Source organism: Lampris incognitus, chromosome 16, assembly GCF_029633865.1.
Source record: "Lampris incognitus isolate fLamInc1 chromosome 16, fLamInc1.hap2, whole genome shotgun sequence".
NCBI classification, from domain to species: Eukaryota; Metazoa; Chordata; class Actinopteri; order Lampriformes; family Lampridae; genus Lampris; species Lampris incognitus.
This window is the reverse complement of record NC_079226.1, coordinates 43,188,906-43,211,078: the sequence shown is the minus strand read 5'-3', so window position 1 is coordinate 43,211,078 and position 22,173 is coordinate 43,188,906. Positions and strand designations below refer to the sequence as shown.

The 22,173-nt window shown below is 45.5% G+C and overlaps 1 protein-coding gene across 1 annotated transcript in view; it reads right to left on the bottom strand.

The window, feature by feature from the left end:
• Positions 1-8,248: 8,248 nt before the first annotated feature.
• Positions 8,249-22,173, bottom strand: part of c9orf72 (C9orf72-SMCR8 complex subunit) — an 18,407-nt gene continuing 4,482 nt past the window's right edge. The window contains exons 3-10 of the mRNA XM_056296250.1: positions 21,768-21,863; positions 16,188-16,252; positions 14,764-14,836; positions 13,175-13,291; positions 12,727-12,962; positions 11,923-11,980; positions 10,643-10,752; positions 8,249-9,877 (exon numbers count right to left, since the gene is read on the bottom strand). Coding sequence (XP_056152225.1) covers positions 9,691-9,877; positions 10,643-10,752; positions 11,923-11,980; positions 12,727-12,962; positions 13,175-13,291; positions 14,764-14,836; positions 16,188-16,252; positions 21,768-21,863 — 942 coding nt within the window. The 3' untranslated portion in view covers positions 8,249-9,690. The remainder of the gene's footprint in view (positions 9,878-10,642; positions 10,753-11,922; positions 11,981-12,726; positions 12,963-13,174; positions 13,292-14,763; positions 14,837-16,187; positions 16,253-21,767; positions 21,864-22,173) is intronic.

Here is a 22,173-nt window from a genome sequence, read left to right as displayed (position 1 = left end):
CCACCCACTCCACCCTGCCTGCACTCTCTTCTGCACTCCCCGTTACTTTGGACAGTTGACCCCAAGTATTTAAACTCAAATACCTTTGTCACTTCCACTCCTTGCATCCCGACCATCCCACTGTCCTCCCTCTCATTCACGCATAGGTATTCTGTCTTGCTCCTACTGACTTTCATTCCTCTTCTCTCCAGTGCATACCTCCACCTCTCCAGGCTCTCCTCCACCTGCACCCTACTCTCACTACAGATCACAATGTCATCCGCGAACATCATCGTCCACGGAGACTCCTGCCTGATCTCGTCCGTCAACCTGTCCATCACCATTGCAAACAAGAAAGGGCTCAGAGCCGATCCTTGATGTAATCCCACCTCCACCTTGAACCCATCTGTCATTCCAACCGCACACCTCACCACTGTCACACTGCCCTCATACATATCCTGCACCACTCCTACATACTTCTCTGCAACTCCTGACTTCCTCATACAATACCACACCTCCTCTCTCGGCACCCTGTCATATGCTTTCTCTAGATCCACAAAGACACAATGCAACTCTTTCTGACCTTCTCTATACTTCTCCATCAACATTCTCAAAGCAAACATCACATCTGTGGTGCTCTTTCATCAATGTTTGAAATTGTGGCCAATTTGTTACAGGGACAGTCAGTGGTAGTGTCTATAACGTGAATTCCTGGATATTAAATGTTCATTTGCAATTTTCTATAGTAGTCTCAGTAATACTGTTTTGTTAAAATGTACTGAAGTAGCATATCACATGACATGGTTAAGCTACAGTCGAGTTAAAAAAAAAAGGCTATAAATGCAGTTGCAAAATACTTTCCATTCATATCTTGGGTTATCTCTTTTAAAAGGGCACTAATTTAATTTTAAGAATATCTATTCTAATTATCTGTCAACTCCCCCTCTTTCATCTGTTTTTCTCTGCGGATGTCTCTCATATTTCTAAGATTCACTCTGTATTGACAGGGGAAGAAAGGATTGCGGCCGCTGATGGCACTATGCATTGCGCATCAACTGCAACTGCTATCTGGCCCATCCCAAGGTCCAAAAGATATTGCACGAATGATATTATAGTGCAAACACGCCCATTAAGTTTTGCAGCTGGGTGCAATTTTCCCTTGTTTTGCGCCTGATTGCAATTATCCATGAAGCAAAATATAAATGGTGGCGTTCTGCCAAGACACAGGAGGCAGGTTCAATGTCTCCCTTGATGTCATCAAGTATAGCAAGACTTGTTAGGCCTGGCAACCTGTATCTGCGAATGATTTGTGTGTCATTTAAATCAAAAAGTGATATTCTCCGAAATATCCGCTTACGAGCACACCTGGCCTGACAACTCCTTCGTCCGGCTACAATCACGGCTGCCATTCTCATTGGATAGTCTGGACATCAGTTGCCACCAACTCTCTGAAGATGCTGATAATTTTCCCTCTACCTGCATGTGGCGATTAGCACTGGTGCTTGTGAATTGGACTCTTTTTGCGATGAGACACATTTGCATAGAAAGGGGCCAATTTTGTGTCAAATGTAAGCATATTACCTAATTTAAATACGTGCAAATAGCACCAAGACACGGTTTGCTTGGCAGCACAGTTAAGGGTGCCTTTCCACCCTTTGTGGGTGCTTTGTGTACGGTTTCTTTTTGTCTTATTTGTGCAGGTTAAGTGAAGACAACATGCTACAAACTCGAGGCTAATAAGTGTTTTCCCCAACAACTGCATAATTCCAGCCGGAAAAAGTCCAAAAGGACTCGGTTTCCAAGCCGCACTCCACAGTTTCGGTGTGGAACATTTTGGGTTTAAGCCAAATGAGAGAGGAGAGCCCATTAACATGAACGAGCTGGTATGTCGACTTTGTTTTAAAAAAGTGGCAATGAAACATAGCAACACAACTAATCTAAAAGGCCATCTAAAACATAACCATCCCATCCAGTTTTCCAACCTGGGAAGAAAAACTGCAGTAGGAGATAGAGAGGGGCCTTCCTGACCATTGGTTATGGATGCCTTTTCCCGAATGTGCAAATATAAATGTGACAGCATGAAATTGCACGCGCTCACAGACAGCATAACTCGCTATATAGCCAAAGAGAGGCATCCATTCAACATGGTCAAAAAAGTAGCATTTAAAGAAATGCTGCAAACTTTTGACAGGCAGCACGAATTGCCAAAGACAACGTACATCTCCCAAACAGCCATTCCAGCCTTGTACAACAATGGTCTTAAAATGAACATTTCATTTATCACAAAGACAATATATCATCCAACAAAAGTAGTTATCGTGACAGGATTGGTGACACATTTCTCTCGTAACCATCATTCAAATGTTCTGCGACTTGTGCCACAGTAGACCTTATGTCAGCTCAGACCAGATGCAATGGCCTTGTTTGCCCTCGCGCATCGATGAGCCTTGGGCGCCCAACACCCTGTCGCCGGTTTGTGGTTTGTCCGGCCTCAGACCACTGTCAGCAGGCGCTTACCACTGCCGAGCACCTCACAAGCCTTGCCGTTCAGAGATGCTCTGACCCACTTATCTGGCCATAACAATTTGGCCCTTGTAAAAGTTACTCAGGTCTTTACTCCTGCCCATTTCTCCTGCATCCAGCACACCGACTAGCAGAACAGATTGTTTCCTTACCATCTAATCTACCAAGGCCTTCATATGTGCCTTTGTTTGGAGATGATTAACATTATTTGGTTCACCTGTGAGTGGTTATAATGTTTTGGTTCATTGGTGTATATTCTAAGGTTTACTCAATCTGCTACAAGTAACTAGACAGGTTGAGAGTAACCGTGTAGGAAATTCAACTCTATCTTATAAAGCACGAATGTGCCTTGTGAGGTTTTGAATCCAGACAGACAGCCAGATCAGGTGTGGTGCACGTGTAGACATGGCACAATGCATTTGTTGGCGAGCCTTCCCCTTCCAGTCGTTGTTTGTTATTGCTCTGCTTGCGCTGACATGCCAGGTATGACGTCACGAGAAGAGAAGATTACTCAATCACTGCAAAACATGCCAAACCCACCTGGGTTTACTCAGTGTTCACAACTTAGCACTTTCTAAGTAATTCGGAGTGGCTGGCTGTAACCTGTCTTCTGACTTAAATGTAAAAATCAATAACCTTGTTAGGAAATCACAATAGTTGAACTACGACCAAATGTGTTAATAAACAACCTATAAAGTACTTTCATCCAAACAATTTATCGCCGTTGCAGCAGACACCACGAGGCCATGACGCAAGACAGCGGACCGACTGTATGTATAAGGGCAGGTATTTAAGATCTCTGCCTGTGTAAACACAGTATAATACAACACATTAGGTTGCCACACACTATAGCTTCTATTCTTAAGCGACTCCCATGCTTGAGTACGTTTCTGCCCTCTTTCTAGTCGCCTTACCTACCTCAAAGCTCCGTCTAGATGTTAGAGAAGGACAGTTTTCTACCTAGGTTTGCTGATATATCACGGTCTTAACTAGTTGATGTCTGAGCTGCAGGTGTTTACACACATGCATGGCTACCTAACAACAACAACAACAAAAAACAGTCACATCCTCGACAACCTAGGACACCATATCGACTCATCCCGCAGAAAGCACCGTATTTCACGTCCGCCCGTGTAGAGAAGTCGACCATAGCTGGCTAGCGTTAGCCGTGGAGAACCAAACATCCAATGCCATAACACAGCTAGCATAATACAGCTAGCTAGCATAATACAGCTAGCATAATACAGCTAGCTAGCATAATACAGCTAGCTAGCATAACACAGCTAGCTAGCATAATACAGCTAGCATCGATGACTGCTAGGTGGGCTTGCGGCAACTTCGTGGAGCTGCCGCTTGAATGCGCAGCCAGCGTGACAGCTGTCCGGGGCGGCTGCTGAGTAAGACGCCGGCTCGCCCGTCTCCCCGCGGACCTTTTCAGGAGAGACGGGCGACTACTGCCCAACTGTCAGTGTATTAGCAGCAGGGATAGCCAGCGGGCTAATAGAAGGCCGCGCCCAATTAATGTGTCGTGTGCCGTCCGTGAAAAGCTGACTGAAGTCTACCTGTTAGAAGACGACGTCACACGAGGCGTCATTTTGTTCCGAAAGTTCGGGGGTTTCGCCTTCCTTCCTTCCTGACCCTCACACCTAACGACGACGAGAGACCATAGCTGTATATTTACATGGTTGACGGCCTGTTGACTCCTCTTCCGGTACTGACGGCGACCTCAGACCTGAACAATTGACCAATGGGAGACTAGCGGGTCACGGCTTAACCAATTAAACGAACGTACGAGCAGGCTCACGCACACGACGTCAGCGTCGTCGCCGCCTACCAACACGGGCGCCGCGTTGCTGCGGGATTTGAACGTGTGTGGCTGTGTGGCGCCTCGAGCACGGCTCGGGGACCCGTCTCGCGCAGCAAGATCCAACTACTTTAATACTCGGCCGCGGACGCCGGCGTTTATAAAACTCCGGGGCGAGTTCCGTTTGGGTTTATGGACCCGGCCACTTCCCTTTACCGATTATATTTATCAAGAATAAATAATCATCCCTACAAATGACGTTTTGTTTAGGCGACTGTAAACTACCAATAAGACCCGTTACAACGGATCTGCCCCTTTAGCCGAGCGGTCAGTGGTGTCGCCTTGTGGTGCAATACACCCCGGATCGAATCCCGCACCGGGCAAGAAAATAACCGCTTACATTGATGTACTGCACCACAAGGCGACGCCACTAACCGGTCGGCTAAAGGGTCTATTAGTACACTATCAACGACGGTTGAATCAGCTCATCTGGATACAACATCTGTTGACAGATACGTGTCAGCTCTCAACTAAGTGGCATCTTCAATCTAAACTGACTGCACCCTTATAAACGACATAGTGCCACGGTGGCGCAGCGGGTAGCGCGGTCGTCTCACAGCAAGAAGGTCCTGGGTTCGAGCCCCGGGGTAGGCCAACCTTGGGGGTCGTCCTCTGTGTGGAGTTTGCATGTTGATAGTAAGGAATGAGGAATTTCAAGTTAATGGTGTGATTTGTGAAAAAAACCAGCCACTGAGGATGCACAAGCCAGTGCATTCTTAGTGCCAGTCACAAGCCCGGATAAATGGGGAGGGTTGCGTCAGGAAGAGGACAAGGCATAAAACCCTTTGCCAAATCAAATATGCAGATCATAAACCAGATTCCCATACTGGATTGGTCAAGACCTGCCTTACAAATGACCGCCACCACTACTGTTGTCCAGCAGGGTGCCGGTGGAAACCATGCTACTGTTGGGCGAAGGAGAAGAAGAGGAGCAAGGTGTGTCCAGAGGAAGCGGGAGAGGAGGAAGGGTAGGAATGTGGAGGAGAGTCGGAACTTTGAATGTTGGCACTATGACAAGTAAAGGGAGAGAGCTGGCAGATATGTAGGCCATAGATATGTAGGTGAGACATGCTGACCAAAGGGGTCTATTTACAAAGTGTCATATTTACATAATAAGTGTCTAGTCCTGCACCATACTGTTAAGTGTTCATGCGAGAAATGGCCTGTGGGGAAAAAACTGTTCCTATGTCTGGTGGTTTTGGTGCACATGGCTTTATAGCACTTGCCAGAGGGTAGGAGTTCAAACAGACTGTGTCCTGAGTGTGTGTGTGTGGGGGGGGGGGCGTCTGTGCTGATTCTGCCCACCCGTTTCCAGGCTCTAGAGGTGTACAAGTCCTGCAGGGGAGCGCCACTGATTTTTTTCTGTTATTCTTACTGTTCACTGCAGTCTGTTCTTATCCTGTTTTGTTGCTTCTCCGAGCCAGACCTTGATGGATGTGGATGGGACAGATTCTCATGACTGTGGTGTAGAACTGGCTCAACAGCCCTTTTTCTCAATTTCTGCCACAGAAAGAACATGCTCTGCTGTGCCTTTCTGAGGATGAAGTTAATGTTTGGTCTCCCACTTCAGGTCTTTGGAAACGGTAGTTGCCAGAAATTTGAAGGTCTCCACGGTTGACGAAGGGCTGTTGGATATTGTGAGGGGGAGCAGTGCTGAGGGGTGTCTCTTAAAGTCCCCTGTCATCTCCGCAGTCTTAAGCATGTTCAGCTCCAAGTTGTTCTGACTACACCAGAGCACCAGACACTCAACCTCCTGCCAATATGCAGACTTGTCGTCATCCTGGATGAGTCCCATGACCATTGTGTCATCTGCGAACTTCAGTGGTTTAACAGCTGGGTCCTTGGAGGTACAGGCGTAACTTATGGGGGGGGGTCAGGGGGGACATGTCCCCCTCAATATTTAGAAGAGGTGAATTTGTCCCCCCTAAAAATATATCATGAATGATAATGTTACCTCCCTCACCACAAAAGGTAAAAACAACAACACAGACAGTCGAACTACTTAAAATGTCATTCATACTTGTTTTCCAATTATTTCATACACCCCTATGCTTGGACCATACCATTTGAAACTTGCCACTGGGACTGCCGACCTCGTTGCTGTCTCGCAGTTGCTCCTGACAACCAGGAGAGCGGAGCATGAATGATGGTGTAAGCAAGTGTAAGTAACGTAGCTAGCCAGCTTGCTTGTCTAACCCAGTACACCACCCTTTCTTACCTTTGGGGTTTCTGAGTTAGATTTTCCCACGTATTTCCGGATGAATTATAGCCTTATCTAGTTTATAACTTGTGTTTGGGGTTATCAGTTCAGACCCCCTCACGAACTAGCTAGCTAGCTAGCTAGCTAGCAGTAGCCCCTAGACGTTTATGTTAGCTTAAATGAACTTGAACTGATAATTTCGGGCACATGAGATAACATAATAGGTACATCTACAAACCAATTTGTGCCAAGGGCATTGTATTGGTTCAAATGCATCTACTACTTTCATTCACAGAGTCAACATGAGCAAGAGGAGAGTAACAGAAGATATCCGATAGGCTAGCCTATCTTAAAGTTGTTTTTCTTTTACATAAATAAGACATTTCCACAATAAATTGATGTAGGAAAAGAGCAAATTGGTGCATACAAATTCACCAGAATGCAGGAAATTAAATGTGTGATGCTCAAAATGTCCTTCCAGTCTGTAGTCTGTGCAAGCTGAAAACATTCCCCTGCCTGTCAGCAGTTAATCAAGTCCTTCCAGTCTGTAGTGTGTGCAAACTGAAAACATTCCCCCTGCCTGTCAGCAGTTAATCAAGTCCTTCCAGTCTGTAGTGTGTGCAAACTGAAAACATTCCCCTGCCTGTCAGCAGTTAATCAAGTCCTTCCAGTCTGTAGTCTGTGCAAACTGAAAACATTCCCCTGCCTGTCAGCAGTTAATCAAGTCCTTCCAGTCTGTAGTCTGTGCAAACTGAAAACATTCCCCTGCCTGTCAGCAGTTAATCAAGTCCTTCCAGTCTGTAGTCTGTGCAAGCTGAAAACATTCCCATGCCTGTCAGCAGTTAATCAAGTCCTTCCAGTCTGTAGTCTGTGCAAACTGAAAACATTCCCCTGCCTGTCAGCAGTTAATCAAGTCCTTCCAGTCTGTAGTCTGTGCAAACTGAAAACATTCCCCCTGCCTGTCAGCAGTTAATCAAGTCCTTCCAGTCTGTAGTCTGTGCAAGCTGAAAACATTCCCCTGCCTGTCAGCAGTTAATCAAGTCCTTCCAGTCTGTAGTCTGTGCAAACTGAAAACATTCCCCTGCCTGTCAGCAGTTAATCAAGTCCTTCCAGTCTGTAGTCTGTGCAAACTGAAAACATTCCCCTGCCTGTCAGCAGTTAATCAAGTCATTCCAGTCTGTAGTCTGTGCAAGCTGAAAACATTCCCCTGCCTGTCAGCAGTTAATCAAGTCCTTCCGGTCTGTAGTCTGTGCAAGCTGAAAACATTCTCCTGCCTGTCAGCAGTTAATCAAGTCCTTCCGGTCTGTAGTCTGTGCAAACTGAAAACATTCCCCTGCCTGTCAGCAGTTAATCAAGTCCTTCCAGTCTGTAGTCTGTGCAAGCTGAAAACATTCTCCTGCCTGTCAGCAGTTAATCAAGTCCTTCCGGTCTGTAGTCTGTGCAAACTGAAAACATTCCCCTGCCTGTCAGCAGTTAATCAAGTCCTTCCAGTCTGTAGTCTGTGCAAACTGAAAACATTCCCCTGCCTGTCAGCAGGTTCTTCCAGTTTGTAGTCTGTGAAAATACCAGTCTCTAGTCCATACCATTCACTTTTCACTTTTACTTGGCCTTGCACTAGCTTCCAGATGGCGCTGGATACCACGATAAAGGGTATCTCAATTCCTTTTTCCTTATTTTGAAAACGTATTTTATTTTCAAAAAAAAATCCTGAAATAATCAGTACAGCTTGACTAAAAGGGAAATAGATCAGGTATGGCTGTTCAAAGAAAAGCAGTATAACTTCATTCCACACATTCTGCTGGAAAAATGAATTTAATGATGGTACAATCATTGTTTTGCCATGAGGCGCTGGCTGTGCAGTAAGGTTTTCAATTACTCTGAAAAAAAAAACATCCAGTTACAGTAGGAGCTGCATTTTTCATCCTTGATTTAACCATTCAACATGATGTGGAAAATAAAATACAAATGCCCCGCAGAGCACATCAGCTAATTTCAGGGTCACAAATATACACCTTCAGTTGACCGAAGGCTTGAAATATCTGAATACTTAATTTTTCTAATTATTTACTTTCTTTTTAAAAATACCTACAATATGCTTACAATTCATCAATACATATACATGACAACATTGATATGTAAAACTTGATATGTAAAACACAGGAGGAAAATTAAAAAAATTCCACATATTCACACATATCCACATATTCACACACAGTCATGAGGGCTTTAAACCTGCCATATAGTGAGCAGTTCTGAACCAACTACATTAACATACCAAGTACACCTGCCATATAGTGAGCAGCTCCGAACCAACTACATGAAGATACCAAGTTGTTTTTTTGAGGGGGGGGCCCTTTTCTCCCCAGTTGTATCTGTCCAATTACCCCACTCTTCCAAACCGTCCCGGTCTCTGCTCCACCCCCCCCCCCCCCTGCTGATCCAGGAGGGCTGCAGACTACCACATGCCTCCTCCGATACACGTGGAGTCACCGGCCATTTCTTCTCACCTGACAGTGAGGAGTTTTACCAGGGGGACGTAGCGTGTGGGAGGATCATGCTATTCCCCCCAGTTACCCCTCTCCCCTGAGCAGGCGCCCCGATCGACCAGAGGAGGCGCTAGTGCGGCAACCTAGACACATACCCACGTCCAGCTTCCCACCCGCAGATACGGCCAATTGTGTCTGTAGGGACGCTCGACCAAGCCGGAGGTAACACGGGGATTCGAACCACCGATCCCCGTGTTGGTAGGCAACGGAATAGACCGCTACGCTACCCGGATACCAAGTTACATTTTCCATGTAGTCCGACAGATGCTGTCTTTACACAACATTAGCACATATAGAATCACTGAGGACTGCTGTGTTCAGCGACAGTACAACACAACTGAGGATGACAGTACAAGACAACTAAGGATGACAGTAAAACACAGCTAAGGATGACAGTAAAACACAACTAAGGGTGACAGTAAAACACAACTAAGGGTGACAGTATAACACAACTAAGGATGACAGTATAACACAACTAAGGATGACAGTATAACACAACTAAGGATGACAGTATAACACAACTAAGGATGACACCATTTGCGTTGTCCTGCCACATACGAAGCACAGATGAGGAAAACTCAGAAACTCATGAGCACATCGCGTTCCTGCACACTTGTGTAAAACGGCTTCCCAAACACAAAGTAGTGCAATCCTGCCCTCAACTTTTCAGCAAAGGCCATCACAATATTCAGATCTCCTTCCACCGTCAAATTCAAGTCCGTCTTCAAATTGCGCAAAGAGCGAAATGGCTTCTTCCCTTTTTGCCTACAAGGAGGAAGAGCGGTGCAGTAATGAGACATTTGGACCAGCAACCCCGGAAGTTCACAACTGACCGGCTGTTCTGCTCAATAATGCCATTTCATGATGAGGGTACTTCTGTTCTTTACAACTGCCTGTGTCTGACTTCCATACTTTTCCCCATCATGTGTGTCAGTTATAACACAACACTGCTCTGGACGTGGGACCACTGCTGGACCCACCTTTACAGCCGTCAGTCACGTTTCATCACATCCAGTTTTTTTTTAATTTCCCCCCATTTTTCTCCACAATTTGTACCCGGCCAATTACCCCACTCCTCCGAGCCATCTCGGTCTCTGCTCCACCCCCTCTGCTGATCCGGGGAGGGCTGCAGACTACCACATGCCTCCTCCCATACATGTGGAGTCACCAGCCGCTTCTTTTCACCTGACAGTGAGGAGTTTCACCAGGGGGACGTAGCGCGTGGGAGGATCACGCTATTCCCCCCCCAGTTCCCCCTCCCCCCCAGCCCCCGAGCAGGTGCCGCTACCAACCAGAGGAGGCGCTAGTGCAGCGACCAAGACACATACCCACATCCGGCTTCCCACCCACAGACACGGCCAATTGTGTCTGTACAGACGCCCGACCAAACCGGAGGTAACACTGGGATTCAAACCGGCGATCCCTGTGTCGGTAGGCAACGGAATAGACCGCCACGCCACCCGGACGCCAGACTGTAACGCCTTTGTGAAACACAAAGTCTGTCTAATTTATTTTGCTGGGTGATCTTACGTGTCGTCCTCGATGTACTTGAGCAGTGCGAGTGCTTTCCTGTGGAGTAGCAGCAGGAAGTGGGCCAGGTAGCTGCTCCTCAGGGACAGACCCGGCTTCAGCAGGAACACCTGGGCAGGACACAGGACATCAAGTACAAGACAACACTTTGGCTCTGTAAGGGTGGTGGAATGTAATCAACTTCCCTTAGTCATTCTGGAAAGATCTATCCCTCCCAGTAAATATGGAGTGGGACAAGGGTGCTACCTACTGGGAAGCCGATTAGCAGAGTTTAAAACTCAGCTGATTCCGTTACCTACGACTCCCACGAGTCTGTCTACTGTCCCCGAAGGACACGAGAGCACAACAGTATAACGACTTCTTCTTCTCACCGTGACGTCTTATTTGTGTCTTTTGTTTTGTTTTTTAGGATTTTTCTCCCCAATTGTACTTGGCCAATTACCCCACTCCTCCGAGCCGTCCCGGTCTCTGCTCCACCCCCTCTGCCGATCCGGGGAGGGCTGCAGACTACGACATGCCTCCTCCCATACATGTGGAGTCACCAGCCGCTTCTTTTCACCTGACAGTGAGGAGTTTTGCCAGGGGGCCATAGCACGTGGGAGGATCACGCTATTACCCCCAGTTCCCCCCAAACAGGTGCCCTGACCGACCAGAGGAGGCGCTAGTGCAGCGACCAGGACACATACCCACATCCGGCTTCCCACCCACAGACACGGCCAATTGTGTCTGTAGGGACGCCCGACCAAGCCGGAGGTAACATGGGGATTCGAACCGGCGATCCCCCTGTTGGTAGGCAACAGAATTGACCGCCACACCACCCGGACGCCCCATTTTTAAAATTTATGCATAAGCAACGAAATCCAAGTATTCGATTTCAATTTGAATAGAATAACTGTAAGGTAAATGGTTAAAGACTGCTGGTCTAATAAATACATATGTCACTTCCTGTGCGCCTGTAGAGACTCGGGGGAAGAGCACGGGACCCGCTCAGCAACCAACAAATAGACTCATCGGCAAATCCATGTAACCCAATTTTGCTTCTTTACTTTTCACTGGGCTGGGGGTACTTTCAGCAGTGAGTCATTACAAGGCAGTGTTTCAGAGCGAGGACAGAAAGTGTTTCTGAAAATGAATTTATGGCAAATAAATCACTTGCTTACAGCCGTAAAGGCAGGTGCAAGCTTCAGTCAGAAGCTGAGCGATCCTTTTTTAAACGCATTCTGTACAATTCAAACGACAAGGTTAAATGTGCGTCCACATACAACATGCATTGTTCTCACCTCATCAATGAACGACTTGACCAAGGTGTCTTTGTGCGTCACATCTTGAAATACATTCCTGAGGAGAGGTTGGTTTGGAAGAGACAAGTTCTGGTCAGGTGATGTTCATGAGATGTAGAAGTACTGAACAGTGGTATGACGAACACATGGCTGATGTTGTAGCACACAGGAAGGCCGTGATGAGGGCGTTCCGTGCTCCAGCCAGTATCCAAGCCGCTTATCCCGACTGGGGTCGTGGGGATGCTGGAGCCTATCCCAGCAGTCATTGGGCGGCAGGCGGGGAGACACCCTGGACAGGCGGCCAGTCCATCACAGGGCCCACACACACACACACCTAGGGACAATTTAATCCGGCCGAGTCACCTGACCTACATGTCTTTGGACCGTGGGAGGAAACCGGAGCCCCCGGAGGAAACCCACACAGACATGGGGAGAACATGCAAACTCCACACAGAGGACGACCCGGGACGACCCCCAAGGTTGGACTACCCCGGGGTTCAAACCCAGGACCTTCTTGCTGTGAGGCCACCGCGCCGTCCCGTTTAGGGTTCGTAGGTTAAAGAGGCTCAGAGTGTCTGTGCAGTCTGACAAACCGTCTTACAACACCAGTGGACAGGCTGTATGGATGGAGGCAGTTAGGTGTTTGGCTGAGCATGGCGGTCAGAGAGTGAGTCTCCCCGTAGCACCGGGAGCGATGTACTTGACCGCCCCCTCCATGTGTGAATGAAGGAGCTGGAGGTGATGGAGGACGGGTGAACGTGCCGATCAAACACACCACTGACAACAAACACGCTCATTGCTTACAGGTCCGGCGTGAACGTCTCGTCGGTATGGATGACGGTATCGGGGGCGATGTCCTCTTCGCTGACCGCCCACCACAGCGTGCTGAGCTCTGAGCGCATGTAGCGCTGCTGGTTGTACATGTGCTCGTGGCACGGCGGCATCTGCTTGACGGTGTTAATGTCTACATCGATGTGTGTTGTTGGGTACGGTGAGTAGAGCACCTGGCGGAAGGGCAAGACGAAGCTACCCGTGGTGTCCTGGGCACAAGAAAGCAGCGATGAGCCCACTGAGAACCAGGCAACCTGCCGCACATCTTACCAGCTTACATCTTGTTTTTTTGACACTTCACAAAAAGATAAATCCATCCATACATGAGGACAGCACAACGCTCAGGCTGATTACCTCAACCCACCAGCCACACAGCCTGCCTGACGCACGCACAACCACCTCAGACAGCAGGCGCCACTACCTTGAGCAGACCTTGAACAAACAGGCCCGTGTCATATCTGAAGGAGGAGTCCGCCTTGCAGAGACGTGAGCACTTTCTCTCCGCCGGGGTGAGGAAGAGGCACAGCGTCCGTACGATCTACAACACACACACACACACATATATATATATCTTGTATATCTTGTATGTATATCTATGTACATGTGAGATGCAGCAATCCCAAGTGACGGCAACATCAGAAAGAAAGAGCATGAGAAGCTGGAGAAATACAAAGGGCTGGAGGAAAAACTAGACCAGATGTGGAAGGTGAAATCAACAGTAGTCCCAGTAGTAATAGGAGCACTAGGGGCTGTGACCCCCAAACTGGCAGAATGGCTCTAGCAGATTCCAGGAACAACACCTGAGGTCTGTCCAGAAGAATGCAGTCCTAGGAACAGCTAAGATACTGTGCAGAACCCTCAAACTCCCAGGCCTCTGGTAGAGGACCCAAGCTTGAAGAAGACACACAGGCCTGAGTTAAATAACGACCACCATATTGGTGCTGTGCGCTCACAGGGTACTAATGGAAACTATAAAAATCCACTGTGGCGACATCTGAGAAACAGGGAACAAGCCGATATGTGCTTTCTTCAAGCTCGGCCTGGGAGTTTGAGGGTTCTGCGCAGTATCTTAGCTGTTCCTAGGACTGCACTCTTCTGGACAGAGACCTCAGATGTTGCTCCTGGGACCTGCTGGAGCCGCTCTCCCACTTTGGGGGTCATAGCCCCTAATGCTCCTACTACCACAGAGATCACTTTGGCCTTCACCTTCCACATTCATTGCAGTTCTTTCTTCAGCCCTTGGTACTTCTCTATCTTTTCATACTCTTTCTCATGTTGCTGTCAGCTGGGATTGCCACATTTATCACTAATGTGATCTTCTGCTCCTTGTCAACCACTACTGTCTGGTTGGTTGGCCAGCACGTACTTGTCCAACTGGAACTTGAAGTCCCACAGGACCTTAGCTGTTCTCAACCACCTTTGGTCACGTTTCTCATCTGGACTTGGGGAATTCCAGTCCGCAATGGGCTGTATGATGTTTTTTGATTTAATTTAAATAGTTACGTATATTAAATAAAAAATAATATATATATATTAATAATTATTATAATCTTTATTTTATTAATAACCATAATAATTTAAATAATTTAAATAATTTAAAAAACCACCACAAACAATCATCCGAATCCGAATCAGAAGACTTGATTCATCCCCGAGGGGAAATTGGGTAATCATAGCCATACATCTTGCTAAGGCAGGATTGTGTTTTCAGACTTGTTTAAGATTTGTTGCCCAAAAATAAATGCAAGTGTGAGTTAAATTTTGCCAGATTAACGCATCTTCAATGTGCATATGTTTAACCACATTTATGCTTTCCAATATATCTATCTGACTATTTCAATTATTTATGCTACCATACTCAGACTGATATAGGTTTGGGTAAAAGTTGTCATTCTGGAATTGGTAAATGGCTAAATATAAAAACCAGAAAAAAGCCTACACAATTTGTACAAAAACATCTTAAATTATGTAGATGCTCAGCAAATGTGTTCATGCAAATCCAATAAGTACCTTGTTTATTTTGTCTGGGTTGCTTCCGACCACCATAGAACATCCGCATGTCTGGAGATGAGAGCTGATAGCCCTGAAAAACAAAGATGCACAAATTAGATCCATTTGGTAAAGCTAATATTTATCATTGTTAGTAGTGCTTTTCAGGATAAAAAGAGGGAGGGGGAGATGATCTGTATCAAAAATGTTATTAGACTTACAGAATACAACGATGGGAAGCTTGCCATGAACAGTTACATTTGTCAAGTAATCTAAGCATCCACTTTGCTTGTATTGCCTCTAAAATTACTTTTGTTGAAGACTGGAAATAAATTCAACACTTCCAACATGCTCTGAGAGTAAACAATCAACCGTGCTGACCCCTGGACCTGTATATGAAACTAAAGTTCACTACTGAAAGTTCTGAGAACAACACTTAAGAATCCTTCAAAGAAACAGTTTGGGCAATTCTAATACTGGAGAGTGAAACATAGTTATGAAGTTACTCACACCTGTTATAATGAAGCTTATTTTTTTCACAACACTTGAAGGTACAGAACACCAAGGATTGGCATGTTGGAGGTCAATCACAACAAAGTTAACATAGGAACAGCAATTTGACAATAATGTTAACCTACCTCAGCCACAATATAAGCCAAATATTGATCTTAAAAATTCAAATGTTCCATTCAAACACTCTTTGTGGTGATGCTAATCAGCAAATGTATATCATGTTAATCTCACATTAAAATATTGTTTAAATAGACCTTACATGTTGATTACATTTTTGTGCATTCCCGATTAGCCCATCCCATGATGTGCTGCCACCGAACACTTCCTGTTTGAGTATACAGGAAGTGTTCGGTGACTCCACATCACTGTACAAGTCGAATTCAGTCTCGGTAGGTGTAGGCTATCATTTATCTCTGTGCATGGGCCATTAAGAAATTTATCTTAACCAGTTAAGAGAGCTCTAGAATTTTCTGAAACTCAAGAGTATTTCAGATTCAGAAGAAATAAAGAAAATGGTTTTTGTTCTTAAGTTTGGGAGTATGAGTAAAAGTGAGCGAGATCTTTACCATTAACTTTAAGACCAACCTTTCCATTTAAGCAATTTGACAAATACAGGTCTAGGTTATCTAATACATCTGAAAAAAAAACATGAGATCTCTTAAAAAGTACATTAAAGTATACTCTGTGAAGGAATTAGATCAATCAAAGCAAAATTTAACTTGCTAGGGCCTGAACTTCAAGTGAAAACAAATTTGTCATCTCCACAGGATACCAAATTAATCACGTTTAACTTTTTGCTGTCTAGATGTTCACTGCCACATCGGACTTTCCAGACCCCCAAAACTTCCATCACCATTCATCATTCCAAGGCTGATGGGTGTTAAATGGGCATTGTACATAATGTCTTCATTTGCATATACAGAGGAACTTACTTGTGGAGGAAATCCTCATGGCAGCTGTCCCCAATATCATCATCATTGAGCACTGTGTCTCTTATCTACCACGCAGGGGAAAAGAAGTCCTTTTATTAATTGGTCTTGTCAACAACAACAAATATACTCATGTGCATGTGTGGTGGGAAAAAAACAAGACTTGGGAAAAAAAACAGCTTCGATTTTGGCCTCCTTTTCTGTGCTTCTTGTTTGTGACATTTGCATTATAACCTATATAATATAGGTGGTAATATAGGCATAGTACTTAGTTAACTTAAAAATCTTGGAAATGGATGACTTTACAAAAAAAAATGAACGACTAAATGTACAAAAAAAAAAACCCAAACATGCACAATTTCAGTGATGAGTGATGAAACGTTTCTCCCACTAACTGTTCTGTCCAGACGAACTGATTCAACTTTCTGGGATTTCCCTCTTCCAATTTCATTTCATTCATGTTGGCACCAAACATGTTAGGATGACTTGTGACCTCACCAGTAGGGCTGACCCGAATACTTCCAAGCGTCAAAGCATTAGATTGTTGCCATGCTATTCGACGGCAAAATTAGTATACAAATTTTCTTTCTTCTTTTGGAAGACGGTAGAAAAACGGTGTCCATGTGAACAAGGCATGCTAGCTTCCGTCTCTTCTAAAACCTGCCATTCCACTGAAACTGCACAAACATGGTGAATGGCCTTTTGCATGCTATGGATTCCAGTTCCATGTCAGTCCTACTGCTAGTTGATCTTAGCACAGCTTTTGACACCATTGATCATGGTATACCTTTGGACTGCCTTGAGAATGACCTAGGTGCTTCAGGTCTGGCTCTGGCTCTGTCTTAAGTCTTACTTATCTGATAGAACACTGTCTTCCATGGTAATGTGTTATCTGATTTCTCTGCAGTGAAATATAGTGTGCCCCAGGGCTCAGTTCTTGGTCCTTTGCTATTCCTCCCTTTACATCTCTTCTCTTTGCCATTTATACGGACGGAGCTATGGAATACATTTCCACTGCTATGCTGATGATACTCAGCTGTATATACCCGTCAAGTCAGACAATCAACCCCCATCTCCAACTCCAATCTAGAGGTATGCTTGTCTGCAGGGAAGAATTTAATGTCATCTAACTTCTTACGACTTAATTCTGAAATAACTGAGATGCTGGTTCTGGCCCTGCGAGACCAAGTCACCTTTATGACCAAGAAATGTTATCTCTTGACAACTGTGTGATCACCCAAAGTTCCACACATCTTGGTGTTATTTTTGATCCATCCCTATCTTTGAATATCACAGAGAAATCACCAAGACCTCCTTTTCCCACCTACAAAACATTGCCAAAATTCTGTCTTTTCTGTCCATGGCTGATGCTGAGATCCTGACCCATGCTTTTGTTTCATCCAGATAAGATTACTACAATGTCCTTTTTTCCAGCCTACCAAGCGCTAGTAGGGACGAGTATCGTTAAGATTTTAACCATACTACTACTCTTACCAATACTGCTTATCGATCCGCTACTTTAATGGTATTCTTATCGGTTCTTTGTTATTTTTTAAGAGAAAGAAAACAAAACAAAATTACTAATGCTTTATTTTCTCATGTCTGGACAGAACGTCACTTTTAATCATTAACCCATGCTTGTATAATATAGTTAACTCCACGTGGGCTCTAGGCTACTAGCAGCATAACATACCTGAGGTGGATGGGGCAATGAGAGATGAACTACAAGCTAGGCAGTCAAAAACTGTGTTTATCCGCCTGTATTTGATGCAGGATTAGGAACGAGTATATTAGAGGGACAGCTCAGGTTGGACAGTTTGGAGACAAAGCAAGAGAGGCAAGATTGAGATGGTTTGGACATGTGTGGAGGAGAGATGCTGGGTATATTGGGAGAAGGATGCTGAATATGGAGCTGCCAGGGAAGAGGAGAAAAGGAAGGCCAAAGAGGAGGTTTATGGATGTGGTGAGAGAGGACATGCAGGTGGCTGTTGTGACAGAGGAAGATGCAGAGGACAGGAAGAGATGGAAACGGATGATCCGCTGTGGCGCCCCCTAACGGGAGCAGACGAAAGTAGTAGTAGTTGTGGTATTTTCTTAGTTTCTCCAATACCGATGCAAAGCCGTTAATGTTGGAGCTTATCAATACTACAGTCCTTAATAATTTAGTGCCGGTGCCCGTTTAATACCAGGTTTGGGGACCCATCTCTACACACTAGCACTAAAAACCTTCAGCGGGTTCAAAATGCTGTTGCTAGAATATTCACTAAAAAAAAAAAGTTCGACCATACCACACTAGTGGTGTAATAGAATGTAGTTGATCTGTGATCCGTTTGCATTGCCCCGCTAGGTTCAGCATGCTTCTTAACTGCAAAATTTAACCATCATAGTGAAATACAGTTTTACTGCTGCAGCTGTTACTTTTTTTTATATATATATATAAATTTATTTCTGATTTTTCCCTTTTTCTCTCAATTTAGTGGTCAATTGATCCCTATTCTAGTTCAAACACCACCCTCGTACTGCATGCGTTCGCCAACTGCATCCCTCCGGCCGGCAGTCTGGAAGGAGACGCCTCCCCACTTCCGTGACAAGGCGACTCCAGGCCCAACCACTGCTTTTTCCCCACACACCCAGAGACGCATTCATGTGACAAACACAAGCCGACTCCGTCCCCCTCCCGAAGACAGCGTTGCCAACTACTGCTGCTTCATCGAGTCCGGCCATAGTCGGATGTGACGAGACCGGGGCGCGAACCCCGGTCCCCAGTGGGCAACTGCACCGACACAAAGCTGTTACTTTTTAAAGTAATAATTGTCTAAATCTCGATGCAGAGTTGCAGTGAAAAGGCAGATGCACCCTGTGATTTACTTTAAAGTGCAATGATTGGTTGATTATGTAAAAAAAAAAAAGCTGTTGTGTGTTCATGTGAAGAGGGCATGCTGAATCCCAAATCTCGCGTTGCAGAAAGTGCAGTGACAGTCATGGCTAGCAGAGCAGCAGAAAAACTTTAATGCCTCATATTGCACTTTAATTCAACACGTGAGTATTGAACATCCATCCACCCATTATCTGAACCGCTTATCCTGCTCTCAGGGTCACGGGGATGCTGGAGCCTATCCCAGCAGTCACTGGGCGGCAGGTGGCGCACACACGCACACACGCACACACGCACACACATTCACACCTAGGGACAATCTAGTATGGCCGATCCAGCTAACCTACATGTCTCTGGACTGTGGGAGGAAACCGGAGCCCCCGGAGGAAGTATTGAACATTTTATACATTTTAAATTTTCTTTTAAACACTGGCCTGCGACCCTGACGGCAGGATAAGTGTTTTGGATAATGGATAATGGATGGATGGATGGATGGATGGATAGCTTTAACCACTGGACATCTTGAATGTTGTTTTCATTGAAGACCACGGGGCAGAAGTTCCTTGCGCTAAGTGTTTTACAGAATAAATGGAAAGCAAAGGCATATTTGTCTTTTTATTTTTGCTGATCTGAAAAATTATCTGATCCTTGACTCAAAACCATGATACAATCCGAACCATGAGTTTTTTGATCTGTTGCACCCCTAAATCATGCCCCCGATTCTAGCCTCCCTTTATTGGCTCCCTGTTCATGCTAGATCTGATCATGCTAGAACTGACTTGAGAGTGCTACTTTTAACCTAGAAAAATACTTGATGGGGTGATACAGCCTTGTACCTTCTCATGCCCTCTGTTGTCAAAGTTTAGGCCTCCTCTCCGTCCCTAGAGTTAAAAAGAAATCTGCAGGCTGCAGATCCTTCTCTTACCCCCGCCCCCCCCGGAACAGCCTCCCAGCCGACATCAGAGAATTTGACTCTGTACTCTTTCAAACCTAAACTGAAAAACTATCTGCTCTCTTTAGCTTTCAACCAGTTGCATTATTTCTTTGGCAGTTTGACTTCCTTCTGAGCTTCGTCACAACTATCCTCTTCTGGGAGTGTCTCAGCCACAATGTGTTGATAAATCTAGGTCTTAGCAGTATCTCTTGGTCTTGTCCTGCCGACGAGAATACGCCTAAACTTTCTGAATGCATCACACTGTTCTCTAACCTTCTGTTTGTATATCTTAGCTCATGTGCCCATGTTGTGCACCTGTCCCCTTTTCTCTCTCTTTGTCGCTTTCTCATCCCTTTTTCCAGGACACACTTTCTTCCTTTATGGACTGTCTGATGACCATGGATCATCTCTCTCTCTCTCGCTCTCTCGTTCGACCAGCTGATGACTTCAGAGCCTGTTTGTGATGCATCCTGTTTTCCCCTGGACACAATCCCAGTCTCCTGGAATTTTATCCTGTCGTTTGCACTGTCCTCACAAAAAATATTTTTATACTCTTTGTGTTAGCTATGACGACTTCTGAATCACTCTCATCACTTCTCTCATCTTCATTCTCTCTCTGTGTGAACGCTGTGCCCAAGTCTGTCGCCTCTTGCGTGCATGTGGAGTCCATTCTCTCTGCAGGGCCCCACTGGGCAGAGCTGGCTTTGTGGCGCCCCCGGGGTCCTGCCGGTTCTTGACTGCATCTCTGGGGTTCCTGACATACTCTTGGATGGTCACAGATTCACTAAATCTTGCCTTGCACTCTCTCTACAATTTTATTATTCAGCATATTTAAATTTGCTAAACTGTATGCATTAACTCTATGTATTCTACATTACCTCGCTATTTGTAATCTGTGACGTTACATTATAATTCTGTTGAGTCCATTCTTGCTGAGTTATTCCTCATTCAGGTCTAGGGTCCAAGGATAGAAGGTGTCATATGTCGTATACTGTCATATATTGTTGTATATTGTACTGATTGTAAAAGCCCTTGTAATGCGGATGTTGTACCGGACCGTTGTGGTGAAGAGGGAGCTGAGCCGGAAGACAAAGCTCTCAGTTTACCAGTCAATCTTCATTCCAACCCTCACCTATGGTCATGAGCTTTGGGTAGTGACCGAAAAGGGTGAGATCGCGGATACAAGCGGCTGAAATGAGTTTCCTCCGTAGGGTGTCTCGGCTCAGCCTTAGAGATAGGGTGAGGAGCTCGGACATCCAGAGGGAGCTTGGAGTAGAGCCGCTGCTCCTCTGTGCTGAAAGGAGCCAGTTGAGGTGGTTCAGGCATCTGATTAGGATGCCTCCTGGGCACCTTCCTTTGGAGGTTTACCGGACATGGCCAACTGGGAGGAGAACCTGGGGTAGACCCAGACCTCACTGGAGGGACTACATGTCCAATCTGGCCTGGGAACGCCTTGGGATCCCCCAGGAGGAGCTGGAGGGCGTTGCTGGGGAGAGGGACGTCTGGAGTGCCCTACTTAGCTTGCTGCCACCGCGACCCGACCCCGGAGAAGTGGCTGAAGATGAATGAATGTAAAAGCGCTTCTGGACTACCTTGTGATTTTGGGCTATACAAATCAGCTTGACTTGACAAGTTTAATGTGTACAATAAATCAGTTAATTCAAATAAAAGTATTATGAATTAAACACTGGACTCCACATAACCTGGTAAAAGACACCACTGTTAATTTGAGGCACAAGGGATGAAGTGATGTGTTCATGTGTGTGCTGCTCACATCAATATCCTCCGGAACACTGTGTGTCTTCATAGAGGCCAGCAGCTCCATGACAGGGATGATCTCAGAGCTTAGCACTGATATAATGTTGTAGCCCTAAAGTTGAAAACAAGAAACAATCAATCCTAGCACTGCTGAAGCTACTGAAGCTTGTCTTCTTGTGACAAGTGATATCAAAGGACTTAGCATGCATTTAAGGACTTCAAAAGGACTTACATGATACAACAGATGAAAATCAAACTACACTCTGGTTTGCGGATGCCATTTATTTGCTGTAGTCAAAGCTTTAAGTAGCCAGCTACAGAGCCTAAATAGCCAAAGAAGTCTTGCCACAACAGTTGGGCTAATCCTGGTTTTACCACCATGAAAGGACTTTTTTTTTTTATACAAACTATTCACTTCTATA